Source organism: Micromesistius poutassou (assembly GCF_964030765.1).
Source record: "Micromesistius poutassou genome assembly, chromosome: 14".
NCBI lineage: Eukaryota > Metazoa > Chordata > Actinopteri > Gadiformes > Gadidae > Micromesistius > Micromesistius poutassou.
Genome location: NC_140284.1, coordinates 17736103 through 17750613, shown reverse-complemented (window position 1 = coordinate 17750613; position 14511 = coordinate 17736103). Strand labels below are relative to the sequence as shown.

At 45.9% G+C, this 14511-nt stretch overlaps 2 protein-coding genes across 2 annotated transcripts; both read right to left on the bottom strand.

Annotated features, from left to right (window-relative positions):
• Positions 1-997: 997 nt before the first annotated feature.
• On the bottom strand, positions 998-7365 carry nxpe3 (neurexophilin and PC-esterase domain family, member 3). Its single transcript, XM_084478816.1, has 6 exons — positions 7282-7365; positions 6239-6420; positions 5050-5837; positions 4901-4971; positions 4584-4805; positions 998-4492 (listed from the first exon to the last, which is right to left on the bottom strand). The coding sequence occupies exons 2-6, from the start codon at positions 6386-6388 to the stop codon at positions 3933-3935; spliced, it is 1791 nt and encodes a 596-aa protein (XP_084334942.1). The 5' UTR covers positions 6389-6420; positions 7282-7365; the 3' UTR covers positions 998-3932.
• Positions 7366-9075: 1710 nt separating this feature from the next.
• cep97 (centrosomal protein 97) lies at positions 9076-14282 on the bottom strand. The gene is made up of 11 exons (XM_084478831.1): positions 14050-14282; positions 13340-13482; positions 13054-13212; positions 12778-12879; positions 12563-12676; positions 12297-12463; positions 11688-11852; positions 11153-11325; positions 10259-10931; positions 10027-10102; positions 9076-9626 (listed from the first exon to the last, which is right to left on the bottom strand). The coding sequence occupies exons 1-11, from the start codon at positions 14084-14086 to the stop codon at positions 9120-9122; spliced, it is 2316 nt and encodes a 771-aa protein (XP_084334957.1). The 5' UTR covers positions 14087-14282; the 3' UTR covers positions 9076-9119.
• Positions 14283-14511: the final 229 nt, after the last annotated feature.

Below are 14511 nucleotides of genomic sequence, written 5' to 3'. Positions count from 1 at the left end.
TCTTCACTTATTTTATCACAATTTCCACACTCGTGACCACGACGTTTGTTTACTGGACACATTCCAGAGACTCCAGAGACTCATCCGCTTCTGCTTGGTTCACTCAAACCGAGGTGCAGTTCCGCCGACTTAACGACACCACGACAGACCGCTATCCAGTGCCTCATATCCAGGATTTTTCAACGCACCTGGTGGGTACGGTTATCTTTTCTAAGGTCGACCTTCTCCCGTCTTCAGCCGCTGGATATCCCCAAAATGGCGATGAACACGCCTTATGGACTGAGTTCCTGAGGATGCCGTTCGGTCCAAAGAACATAAGGGGTAGTATTATTAGTATAGAATTTTATAATGCTTACATTATAACGGGGAGGGGGGGGGGGGGGGGGGGGGGGGGGCGTTGGATTGCGGGCGGACGGGATTGTTGACGGGGGGGTGACAGCCGCAGCAATTTAGCGCTCATCCGAAGCAACGAGAGATCTAACGGGTATTTTTCTTTTTTTGGCGTGACATTTGTTGTGAGAGCGTGAGATATTTATACTTAAAAATCGCGTTAAAATTTAAAAAAGTGGAATCAATTTGTGGTGCTCGTTGTTGAATCTGTGGCGCTGCGCCACACATTGGTCTATGTATGGGAAACACTGGCAAGACATAGAACAAGGGCAGGGCTCTTATACCTCCAATCATTACCTGTTATCATACAAGGAGGTAGGGCTGCTCGATTATGGAAAATATCATAATCACGATTATTTTGGTCAATATTGAAATCTCGATTATTCAAACGATTATTTTTTAGTTTTGAAAACATGATGCATTTATTCATAATTTCTCTCCAAAAAAAACACTTAAATGTACTTAAAACGTAAATGAGAAATTTCCCCTTAAAAATATACACAAAATGGTCAAATAGAAAATAAAGTCCAGATATGAATCCAGCTGTTCTGCAATTTCTATAATAAAAAAAATATATATATATATATATATATATATATATTTTTTTTTTAAGCGTTTCAACTCGATTATATTAGTTTGGTGATCGTTTCACTCTGAAATCGAAATCGCGATCAAAATTTGATTAATCGCCCAGCCCTACAAGGAGGTGTAACCCACAGATTCCTACTGGGTTACCATTATTCAAATCAAGCCAATCACAAACCACCCACGCCTTCTCTAGGCTAAAAATGTAGCGGGTGTGAAACTTGGGCAAGATGGTCCCCAGACCTGTTGGTCTGTGGTGGATCTGTCATTGGGCTAATGGGCTATGAGACAAAGGAAGGGCCATTTGGGGTTGGAGACAGGTCTGACAGGGAGGAGGAAGATCCAGTGGATCAATTGTTCATCAAAAGATCGTTCTATCAACCCCTCAAGAGTAGTGGAGGGATAGAGACTGATGTTTGACAGGGAGGGGGAGCAGGATGAAGGTGAACACACATAAATCAACACTGGGGGCCAGAGAAAGGGATCTGGCAGGGAGGGGAAAAACAGCGTGAGGCAAAACCATATGTAACTAATCTTCTGGGACATTGATGATGTAATATCATTGCATATTATATATATTTAGTCCCATTTCGACTTTTTTTCCACTTTTGAGGAAGGTATCCATCTTTAAACTTGTGTTACGACACGGCTCATGGATCATAACACAGAGGGAGTCGCCTCGGTCTCAAACATTTAACTGTATGGTGAATGACAGCTTCCTTGAAACCAACAGCAAAATGGTTCAATCATTGTAAACATTGGTGAGTAAAAGAAGATATAAAACATGAGATTGATTTTACAGCTGAATAACATGGTTTCTGAAATTGCTAATAAAAAAACAAGACCAAATTCGCTTTTAAGTTAATAGTCAATTTAAGTATAAAAGTATTCTGGAACATGCACATAAATGGACGGTGTCAGTAGTGGCTGCTTGTCTGGCTGCCTTTTGTCAATATATGTGAAATGTCGTTTTTTATATAAAATGAAAAAAATTTTAGATTTGGATGGAAATGTTTCTCTTTTTTTTATATATTTTTTTAAAGTTAATTATGAACTTGGGTGCTACTTAGATGCTATCTTTTGCTAGACTGGGTAGCCCCGCCCATTCTGCCGTCGATTTGAGTTTGCTCTGCAGAAGGGTCTGGAGAAGAGGTTATTATTTCATTTATTTCTAGTTTCGATATGTTTTTACGGGAGCCAATCACCAAGCTGGCTTTTCCCCCTGGCGCGCTATTGGCTGGTTTAACACAATGACGACAGGGAAGCGACGGCAAGCAGCCAATTGCGGACACAGTCAATTTATCTCCGCCCGTTGATCACGCCTCTTGTGTTCAAGAAAATGACAGCAGCTTCTAGCAATAGTCAGGCTAATCTTTTTCCCCATCTAGCCATGTTTCGAAAAAGACAATGACCTCTTCCATTTATCTAGACAACTGTGCCTTCCAAAATAATATAATTAAAGAAAGTAGTTTAGGTCCATTTCAGATTTTGAGGTAAATTGACACGTTGCATAAGAGGTTCATTCAATTAAGTAGACCCTTTTCACAGAGGCACCATCGTAGGATAAACACAATCATCACTCATAACAAATTCCATCGGTATGCTTCCTATATGTACCAGGCCAAGGTAAGTATACACAAGTCTAATTATACCTGTGCCCAGACCCATAATAAGTGTTATTAGCAACATCTGTGTTTGCTTTACGTGCAAACTTTGAACATGGCTTAGGAACCCTTTTTTGGGATATAAATCTCCCTTGGTGTTAATATGTGAGTAAAAGATCAATCATTACGTAATGTTAAAGATAAGATCTGGTTGTTTGTATTAGGGATGTCACGATACCAGAAATTTAGTAGTCGATACGAATACCAGTGAAATTCCACGATTCTCGATACCCAATTCGATAATTGGGTACACGCTGAAAGCAGGCAGTCATGCAGCTATGCGGCTGGCGTTTACACTTGCGTGCATGGCGGGGTTTAAAACATAACTTCCAACCTAATATTAAGTAATATAACGCAGGTGCGCAAGGCAGCCACAGGAGACGCCAACATTGTTTTCAACTGCTCGGTACCGCGCCGTATTAATTACCAAGTTTTGAAAAGAAAAAGTATTTGAAGCGAATAAGCAACGCTGTTTTTGATTTGTTTATTTGGTTTTGAACGAATAATTTTGGATGCATGCATCGGCTTTGAGTTGGTTTGTTTACTTTGAAATTGCATACGCTCGCAACACACACGCACACGCACGCACACATTCACCGCCGCACCTACTACAACCTGCCGATCTTCAATCAAAACAACATCAAGTAAGTGATGCCGAACGCAGTCGTACCATGCGTGTTTAGAAGCGCAACATTGAAACGGGTCCCGTCTGAAACAGTCGCGCGGCGCAGCGTTCCAAACGCAAAGTACTTCCAGACGCGACTCTTGTTATTCTTTTTATCGACGAGTCGAGACGGAGCCGTCGCACTCGCTGCAGCTGCCGTCTTCCATGTTCCCGTGTAGGGTTAGGGTGTATATGCTGCCCACGTGACGTCCAGAGGAATTGCATCCTCGGTACCTACGGTACCTACGGTACCTACGGTACTAAGAAAAACGAGTACCGTCACGTTTTTTGAATTTTGGTATCGACTTGGTACCGAAGTATCGGTTCTCGTGACATCCCTAGTTTGTATTGCATTTTTTTTTGTCTACTTTCTTTCAAGAAGCTATAATGTCAACCAGTTCAGTTAAAGAGAAAAAACCCAGGTGGCATTTTTGTTATGTGCAAGGTACTTAACCCCTACCTTCTCCTCAGTCACATGTATCTGAATCCACTGCAAGGTGCTTTGCATAAAGGCGTCTGCTAAATAGTTAGTTAACTTGTTAATGGTAAGAGAATCAGAATAGGCAAACAATGTTGCAAGCACTTGGACAGCATGTCTCTTCCCACTTCCCCCCCTTCTTTCCCTGCCACTAGCTCTTCTTCTTCTTGGTAGGGCACACGTGAGACAGGATGAGGTCCATCATGTTCTTGATGATGGCCGGGGGTGGGTGGAGATTGTGGGGGAGATGATGGGCCAAGGTCATCTCCCAGGCGTCCACAAACACAACACCCAGGCCCATAAACATAGGTCTAAGAACCCTGTCAAGCTGCAGTGAGAACCAGTCGCTGTTGTACAGGCTCACCTCCTGGTCCAGGGCCTGTAAGTTAGCCGAGCGGATCACCACAAGGGTGCCGGGGCTCCGGTCCAGGAGCCGTACCAGTGCCCGGCGGATGTGCCGCATGCGGCGTATGTAGACCTCCACGGGGAAGGTGCTGAAGTGGGCCCAGATGCTGAGGACCACCACGGTGTCGGGCCCTCCGGGGAGGCTGTCCAGCTCATTGGCGACATAGCGCAGCTCATTGGTGCTGACGGTGGAGAAGCGAATGGGCGGACCGTGACAGCGGTACTTCAGCAGGATGTTGTGTTTACTGTCCACCGCCATGAAGGGCCCCACGTTCTTTGGACTGTGCAGGTTAAACTCTTTGATTTCTAGGAGAGACCGAATTAAAGCGCATATCAACAATGGGACACGAGTAATGGTCAGGGCATCGTGTGCACGGAGAGGGGTGCCAGCGCTCACCTGGTACGAAAGCGTTGAGGTACTCAAACCACTGCCTCACGGTGGAGTCTCCGTACATGTGGATCACCTTGCCAGACAGGCACTGCGTGATGGACGAGGAGTCGTTAAACTGGCGAGCAGCAGTTCCACCGAAGGACCTCCAAGAGCTTCGGTAGTAATACCCAGAAGGGGTATACTTGACCGGCTCCGGTTTGATGCTGACGTTTTCTAACTCGGATTCATCTGGGATATGAGTATAGCACAAATGTCACAAAATGAAATACATACAAAAACTACAAAAGCAACCTCCTCCATAAACCGTAGCAATGATTGTGTACCTATCTTCTTAGGAAGCACGGTAATCCTATCAGGTCCGGACGCATGGATGACAACTTTGATGTTCACACCGCTGAGCGTAAAACAAACAAGGATAAAAACACATTTCCAAAGATATAAATTACATGAACGAGAAAAGCATCCTACAAACCTCTGAAAGAGCAGCGCTTCTTTGTTGGTGATGAGGTGCTTCTGGTAGCCTCCCTTGGCGTGGTTTATTCTAGTGTCACAACTCAGCATCTTGGGCTTCAAGCAGTACCAGGGCTCGCCGGTATGGAGGTCTGTGTAGTTGCACAACGGCTCCTGCGGCTGATTTGGCGGCATGCACATGTTACACATGGTGGTCTCGGACAAGAAGCCTGATCGGAACAGACTCTTGAAGAAGACCCGGTCAGGCCTCTGCTCCTGGAGCCGCTGCAGCACGGCCACCGCCTCACTGGAGTGCACCATGGTGATCACCACCTCGACCGTGCCCTGCCACAGCAAGGGAAAAAGAGCCGAGTAGAAGCCGTTGAGGTGATCCACCACCATGCCCGCCACCCCCGCCCCCAGCTCCGGGGAGTGCAGCCGGGCCACCAGGAAGTCCCCGCCGTAGCGCTTGGGACGGCCCTGGAAGTCGTGCATCTGGACCAGGGCCTCCAGCTGGTCCCCCACGCGCCACTCCCTCCGACCGTTGGAGGGCAGAATGGCAAACAGGCTGTGCACGGGGTCGCTGGTCTGGCGTAGGGGCGCGGGGGCAGGGCGGGCGGGGAGCTTTGGCCAGGCGATGACGTTGAGGAGGTAGCGATCCTCCAGGGCTTCGTCGGGGGTGGGCTCCAGGCCCAGGTGGCTGCAGAAGGTCTGGTTGTGGTAGGGAGGGAGGGGCCCTTTCTGAGCGAAAGCAGTGTGGATGCTGTTCTGGAGCTGAAAAAGCGTTGATGCTGTGTGGCAGCTCAGTTTCTGAGGAGGACGAGAAGAGGGGTCAGGGTTAGGAGTGGAATTTATAGTGGACAGGCAGTTTGCACACTTTATTTGCGGGGCATCAAAGTTTCAGATGTTCGACAAAACGTTGTATCAGCCGTTTGTGAGGGCCAGGATTATCTCCTTTTTGTGTGCCTGCTCGCACAGTTCACACACGGCAGAAAAAACCTGCATCATTCCTCACCTCTCCACTGTGATTGCCTGTGTTTGGTTAGGTTCATGGTGCATTCTCGTCACCAAAGTGGGTGCTACACACTGGTCAACAAGTTGTATAAACAATATATTTAAGGATAACTATGCCAACTGATTCACAGGGGAATTTTCAAATGTTTTATTTAACAAAAATGTAACTTTATCTCACAGACACAAACAACACTAACCTCCAGAGTGTGAATGTTTCGCAGCAGGAAGATGAGACCAGAGAGGGCCAGGAGAAGGAATATTGGAGCGTATTTGGACAGATTTCGACACATGATGACCCCTTTTGGTCTCCCATGGTTAGCCAACGCTTCATATTCCGCTTTCAACATTGTGGTAGTGGTAGTACTGGGGCTTGTCAACACTTAAACAATAGAGAGGAGATATGGATCAAAAACATAACTTTCATAGATTATGTTGTAGAGTTGGATACTTACATCTAACCACTAGGGGGCAGTAGTGCCATTGCTGTAAACAGTAAACCCACCGCTCTATATCCTGAGGAGTGGGCACATATATATATATATATATATATATATATATATGTATATGTTCGTTATGCAGGAGAGCAACGTTGTCGTGTTCTCAATAAATTGTCTTATGGGCAAAGTCTGTAGCAGCCCATTTAATAGTTAGTATATACACACACGATACTAGCGATTATAATGTTTTAGTGCGAGTGTGGTGAGGGGGGCGTATTATCATCACACGCGATAGAAACATTCGACACGACCAACAATTTCTACCGGCTCATATTATAAACTTAGGAGTCCGCGATATTAACAAAATGTTATACAGTAAAAGCTATCGAACCACATCCAAATACAGTGTCACTATTGTGTATGTCTGATGATGTATTTATAGACTTCTAAGACCCTCCTTCTTCCCATAAGCTCGGCTAGACTTGGGTAGAGGAAGGAAGATGACATGAGATTTGACAACAATAAAAGGAAAGTGCTGCTGAATGGGGGTGATAACGGGACGTATACACCCTGTTATGATAACAGGATGTATGGCCAACAAATGTTTCTCTGCCGTTTTTCTGATATCAAATAGGCTCCTACAATCTTGCTTTTATATTCGTCAACGACAGTAGGGCCTATTACGTGGTGCATGAATAGTATAGCCTACAATCGTATAATCTGAGAGATTACACTTGTTTTTTAAACGTGCACGTTATTGTATAATGTTCTCAATAAAGGCACGTCCTCGCAGAACCACCTACGTTTTCATTGAGTCGTCAAAGCGGACGGCGGTCTCTGCAGAGCTCCGTCGTCTACGTCCGTCCAGCATTCTTCGGGCGTCCCGGTTCCCTTGATAGTGGTTACTGAGGATAGTGGATACCACCACGGTGCCTCATCTTCGAAGCTCTCGCGAGTTATCGCGAGATCCCCCCCCCCCCCCCTCATCCCGACAGACCGTAGATCGTAGACTAATCTCGCAACATCTTTATTAGGTGTGAAGGCAACCTATTGTAATTGTAAGTTACAGTCTAAACCGCTCGCACGCTTTTTATGTAACTTACTACAGCTGTAGAGGCTGACTCAATATTAACAGAGAGCAAATATTTCACTGATTGGCCCAAATGGCAGGACTTGTAGATCGATGTGCATATGCATATTATTGAGTATCACAAATCAGAATCAGATATGCTCCTTCGTATTATCGCGATTTGACGCTGTCAATGCAACCATTTGCATAAGACTCCGATTCTAATAATTGCTACCCAGCCAACATGTCCATATGGGTTGAACAGCTGCATTACTGGGTCCAAAGTAGGTTTGTCCACGGGTTCCACAGTGGCCCCACCTGGGTTCGCCCATATGGGCTTTAGATGGTATCTGACTGGGTTTTAGCTGGGGCACAACTGGGCGACCTATGGAGGCCCATGGAGCCCCCACATGTGTGCAGTACCATGGACAGGGAAATAGTGGAATGGAATTCTGAGATTTTTTGAATTCGGTGACAACTAGTTTGTTTTGACTATTTCTGTTAAGTACAATGATTATGGCAAGCTGCATATGGAAAAGAAACCAGATCAATAGCTTGCTAATAGTACAAGAACATAACACAAACCTCTGGTGCGCATCGCAGTGATTAAAGGCCAGATTTATGTACGGACATGTATGCAATAATTGGCATGAAACAATATCAGAAGTTGTTCAGTGTCTCACTATTTAATGAATAATTATGGTGGAGTCAAAGGCATAAAGAGGAAGTCAAAAATAAAAGATGAACAGGTTTAAAGTACAATGGAAGCTCAGGAAATGTGCTTCCACCCTGTCAGATGTACGTGATGCCTTCTTGTGTTCCAGTGATGGTTTTGATAGATGATGCTTATGCTTTACCCTATTGTATACAGTCTATGGCTTTATCATGTGTACAGAACATAGCTTATGCCCCGAAATGCATTAATTAGTATTATATATCAGCAGGATACTGGTGAGAAATTCCACAAATTTATGAAAGCTACTAATATTTTTGAGTAAGTGCATAATAAATTAAATAAACACAAAATAGGTGATATATTTTAAACATCCCCGTCTTCCTCATCAGGTGGGTTTAGAAGGCAACGACCTTTTGTAAATCAAACACAATGTCCTTGATATAATAAAACAAACATTAATTTGTTTTCATTTGCAAATAAGTGAACGAAATAAGTACGCTATTAAAGGCCTATGTGTCCATTAGCTACACATGGTTTTGCCTAGTTGAACAATAAGCCATCTTTTCAAAGTCAGTCTTTTTTAAAGGTCCCATGACATGCCACCAGGTGTGGTGTGATTAGCCGTTACAAGCCGTTTTGAAAATCGGTCTGTTATGACATCACAGGTGGGCATCTCCACCTAGATGTGCGCTGGATAGATCAGTCTACCAGCCTACCCAGTGGACTGTAGCAAACGTTGCTCATCTATCCGTCACGCATCTAGGTGGACACGCCCACCTGTGATGTCATAACAGACAGATTTTTCAAAACGGCTTGTAATCACACCACACCTGGTGGCATGTCATGGGACCTTTAACAGATGGAACCCGGGGAGACGTTATGTTTGTCTGTGTGCGTTAGGGATTGGATTCCTTGTCCCCGTCTTCACGTGTGCGATGCGTATCGGGCGGCGGCGGCGGCGGCAGCGTTCTGCCGGGCGAGAGAGGCGATGGGGGCTGAGAACCTTCAGTCCGGTCCCCGGTCACGCCGTCCTCCTCCTCCTCCCTCTGCTGTACGGAGGACAGGTACTGCTCTAGCAGGCTGCAGTCCGCGCTGTCCCCGCCCGCTAGGGCCATGCACCCCCCAGGGCTGGCCAGGGCCAGTGCCCTCACAGTCTCCAGGGAGTCCACGGTGCCGCTGCTGAGAAAGCTGTCCTCCAGGGCCGCCTGCCGCTCACATGTTGACTGGAAGCCGGAGTCCGGGAAGGACACCCGTGTGTGGGCCGGTTCTGTCGTGCTGCAGCAGGTCACTGGGACCGAGGGCTGACAGGAGGCAGGAGCCGGCGTCACAGCCGGGGCCTCGCAGGGCTGCATGCTGGCTAGCTGCCCCTCGACAGAGTGCTGCCACCGCTGCATTGACTGCAGCTGCGGGCGAAGCATGTAGTTAAAATGATGATGGAAAGAATATTGTTAAGACACATACGTATATATGAAATGTATTATTTACATTATGCCTCCAGGGGACACATTATACCACCAGGTGTGAGTGTGATTAGCCGTTACAAGCCATTTTGAAAATGTGCCGCTTCTGACATCACAGGTGGGTGTGTCCACCTAGATGTGTGCTGGATATATCAGTCTACCAGCCTACCCAGTGGACTGTAGCAAACGTTGCTCATCTATCCGTCATACATCTAAGTGGACAAGCCCACCTGTGATGTCAGAAGCGGCACGTTTTCAAAATGGCTTGTAACGGCTAATCACACTGGTGGTGGCATGTCATGGGACCTTTAAATGCATGGACGTTTAGGTTCACATCCCTCACCTGTTTCCAGAGAAATTTAACAGCCTCCTCCTGAACCATCCTCTGCAACCTTTCTTCCTCATAGCGTCCCTGCATTCTGCAGAGCAAGACAAGCAAGTTCTGTAAATCTGTGAATAACCGCTCCAAGCAAATAACCGTCAAGTTGCAGGTAACGGAACAGTTACATGATCTTTTCTGTGTTACATACATGAAGCAGGAGATAATCCAATGTGGAGATCAGCTGTCAACATACCTCTCCAACTCCCCGGACAGGAAGACGATGTGCTCCTGCATCCTGTGCAGGCGGATCTCACTACGGACCTCCCTGGCAACGGGGTGGTAGTGGCGGGCGTACTGGCCCCTCCACCATGACTGTATCCTCACCGCTGCCCTGTTTCCGTCCAGGTCCACTTCCACTTCCACCTCCTGCTGGGGCTCCTCCTGCACCTCTCCCCCCCCACTGTCTGGAGGGGTTCCCGGTGCCGGTTCAATCTGTGGACGGCTGGGCCCGACCACTGGTTGACAAGCTATTGAGATGGAAGCGCTCTCATGGTAACCGGCCATCGCCCGGCTTTCCGCATCGACGACGATCTCTTGTTGCGCCGTCTCTGGACACTGGTAACAGATTTCTGCCACAAGTGACTTTCTTGGCAGGGATGGGCGCTCCGGGGCCAGGGAGTCGGGCTCAAACGTTTCGGTCTCGTCCTCGCTCTCCGAGAGCGCCGCCTTTGGCTCTCCTACGTCGGCGGACATGGGCAGGAAGGTGGAGACGGAGGAGAGCAGGCTGCCGCCGGGCTGATCCTCGTCCGTCTGCACGTCCTCCAGGTGGAGGGACTCCTCTGCTGCCGCTCTGGTGCTGCGAAGCACAGGCCCCGATTGGTGGAAGGAGTCCGACCTCATCCACGTATTGTACTGAACCGTCGGCTCTGGGACGGAATGAGCGAAAGATTGACAAACCAAATTATAATTAAAGCAAGTGTTATCGAGATTGTAGTTTTTTTTTTTCCACATTTGGTCCAAAGACGTCAGTAAACGTTCTATCCACTATGAAGTAGTGCAGCGATTCAGTGGGCCGTGGCGAAGTGGTGTTTATAGCACAAATATGACATGCATCAATCCCTTGCCAGTTGTAACAAGCTCCTCTCACCAATCTCTCTGGCCGATGGAACAGCGCCTGTCGGGGTGGATCTATTGTCTGCCATTACTGGGGCCAGTGGGGCAGTATGCTGTGGACTGAGGGTCTCCACGTCCAAGTGAGTCGGGCGAGGCGGGCTGGGACAGCCTCCCTGCGTCTGCTGTAACAGTTGTCTTTGATGAAGCCTGAGAGAAAACCAAACCAAAGCACCCATGTTGCTCGAATTACAGGAAGCATCACTTTGGATAGAGCCGTGGAACAGGGTATCCGTAAAAATAATGCTGCTTTATCAACATTAATATCTATTAATATCTTTATCAACATTAATATCCATTCTATATCTATATACAGAATCTATTTATTTGTTTTTGTTTATTTCTTGTTGTTCTGTTGTGTTACCCTGACTCTGTAAAGCAACCTTGAGTGTGAGAAATGCGCTATATAAAATAAATGTATTATTATTATTATTATTATTAAACACTGGGGACACTGATTTGTTTAGGGACACAGTTCAATTCCAAACCGCTTTGAGCGTGCGTGCGCATACCTCTGCTTACTGAGGATCTTCTCCAGCTTGGCGTCCTCGGCCGTCTCCAGGGCGGGGCTGGTGGTCAGGGGACACACGGTGGCCAGGTACTGGACCAGCTGCACATGCTGACCCGGTCGATAGGAGCGACCTTTGCCCTGGCTATACAGCCATTCTGCCTTTAAACTGGTAGCAGTAAAAAAAAAACATTTGATTACTACCCAAGATTACGACTAGTGATCGACCGATATATCGGCCGGCATATAGTTGCATTTTTTTTTAACCAACATTGGCCGATTTCTTTCACTCATTTTTTAATTTTTTAATTTTTATTATTATTTTTTCCTTTCTTCTTTATTCACAGACAGTTCAATAAATGTTCCTTTTTTAAATTGAGACTTGTAACATTTGTTATCATCATTGTGTCATTTTTATGATGTAAATTGAGGGAGCAAAAGCAGTATCGGCTCCAAATATCGGCTCAAGAAAATCAGTAGCGGCCGGTCTAAAAGGGTTGATGAAAAAAAAAATCTGTATCGGCCTTAAAAAATCCATATCGGTCGATCCCTAATTACGACATTCATTTCAGGGTTGCAACATTGAAGCTTAGGTCCACGTTGTTTTGCTCACTTTTCTTTCTGTGAAACCACATAGCCGTCCAGGACCTTGAGGCTCAGGCACCAGCTCATGACATAAGGTCTGTAGTCAAACCCCGGCAGGGACGGGGTGCTCATGACACATGGATTGCTCATTATAGAGAGCTGCTCCAGTTCCTGGAGAGGGGCAAAGTAGGATGCCTAAAGTAGAGCACAGAAGGAGCACCAATTAGATGGAGGGGGAGGAATAAATAGAATATTGATTTGAATACAGTTAAACGGTTCCTGCACAAGAGCTACCTCATTGAGATCTCTGATCTCATTTTCTGCCAAGGAGAGAATCGACAGATGGGTGGGTAGGTGGGCGGGAACCGTACGGAGTGTCGTTAAGCTGTTCCCGTGAAGCAAAAGTGTCTGCAATAAAAAGAAAATGGCAGCAAATCTATACAAGACTAAACAGGTGAGTCGTACATGAATGAATGGCTTGCTAATTCTCACTTGCTCTGAATCCTTACTTTTAAGGCCAACAGCTTAGTCAAATCTCCAATAGTTGATATGTTATTGTCAGACAGGTCCAGGTGTTGGAGGGAAATGCAGTTGTGAAGTTGCTCAATGACCTAAAGAAAATAGAGGGCGATAGTAAATACTCCAAATAAATAAATAAATACTACATTTTCACATTTGCAAAGGACTTATTTGGTCCACCTAAAAAACAATGCTGCCGCTTGAGTGTGCACTAATAAATATAACAAATAGCATGCTATAAATGTCCCAAAGTCCCATCCGCGTACCTTGATGTTGTTACCGGAGAGGTTGAGCCACTCAAGGTGCGGCAGGTCCCGAAGGCCCTCAATGTAACCAATGCTGTTATTGGGCAGGTTCAGAACCCTCAGCGCTGTCAGCCGGCACACACCCATCATCCGCACCAGACGGTTGCTGCCAACAGAGAGCTGGGGACAATGACAGCAATTATATATATATATATATATACACACACACACATACACACATACCATACATATATATATATATATATATCAATAGGGTTAGGGTAAGAGAGAGAGAGCGACTGAGCACCTGTTGTAGCCCTGGACTTCTTTCAAGATGGTCTAGTTTCATGATGTTGTTGCGATCCAGAATGAGGGTATGGGTTTCATCTGAGCATGTAAAACTAGGTTCCAACTTTTGAATTCCCTGGGATGAGAGGTCCACCACAGGGCCTAAAACAATGGACGGTTGGTTGGATGTCATTTTCCCATTAAACTGTTAATATCATGAGCCAACATAAACATAACACATTTGAAACAAGTAGTAATTACACATACATTTGAACCAGCATGAACATACAGACAGACCGGTACCTGAATCAGTTTAGACAACGATATTACACTCAGAGGTTAATGGAAGGGGATGTTGCTGAAACACTGACAACCATCACAACACTGGCAGGCAGAGCAAGCTAATGGCCAGTTCATGATACGAAGCAAAAAATAACCAATCATTATTATTCGTGATTGTTATCAACTGGTAGTTCATCAATGTCTCAAAGGGTCATTGCTAGGTATACAAGCGAATAACTGAATAGGATGCTGCAGCCACCTTGTGGCTTATGGTCCATCACTGTTACAACACTCATCCCGGTGCTGATGCTAGCTCCCATCAACATTAGCTCTGGGCCAGTCTACTGCTAACTAGCACTAGCAACATCTGTAGGCCCGGCGAAGAGTGATCAAAACGCATAGAATGCGGGCATTGAGCTGTCATTCAACCCTTATTATGAAGCTTACCAGCGTTTCCATCAAGTTTAAAATCGGATACCCCCATCTTCGACGCCTGGCGACACTGGTACAATAGTGTCTTAACTCTTATGCACACTGGCCACAAATGTTCCCAACAACGAGCTCTTGTCTCGGCTGAAGCCTGCCTGGTGAGCTCAATGCACCACAGACCGGTCCTTTGAATGTAGTATTAGCAGCATGTGTGATTCGGATTACTATTTCGCTAACATTTCTGTTCATTAGTTCCCGCTTCTGCTAAACACTCGGCAACCATAGCTACGCTCCTAGTACCGTTGGCGCAGTGATGTCATCTAAACGGATGCGTCGACAATTGGATAAAAGGCCTAAAATACAAAATATATATATTTTTTATTTATGTTTTATGTATTTATGAGATTATTTGAAACTCATTTAGCAATTTTAACAGCGATACGTATATATTACAATCGTTCAAAAATCCAAATTTGGGTG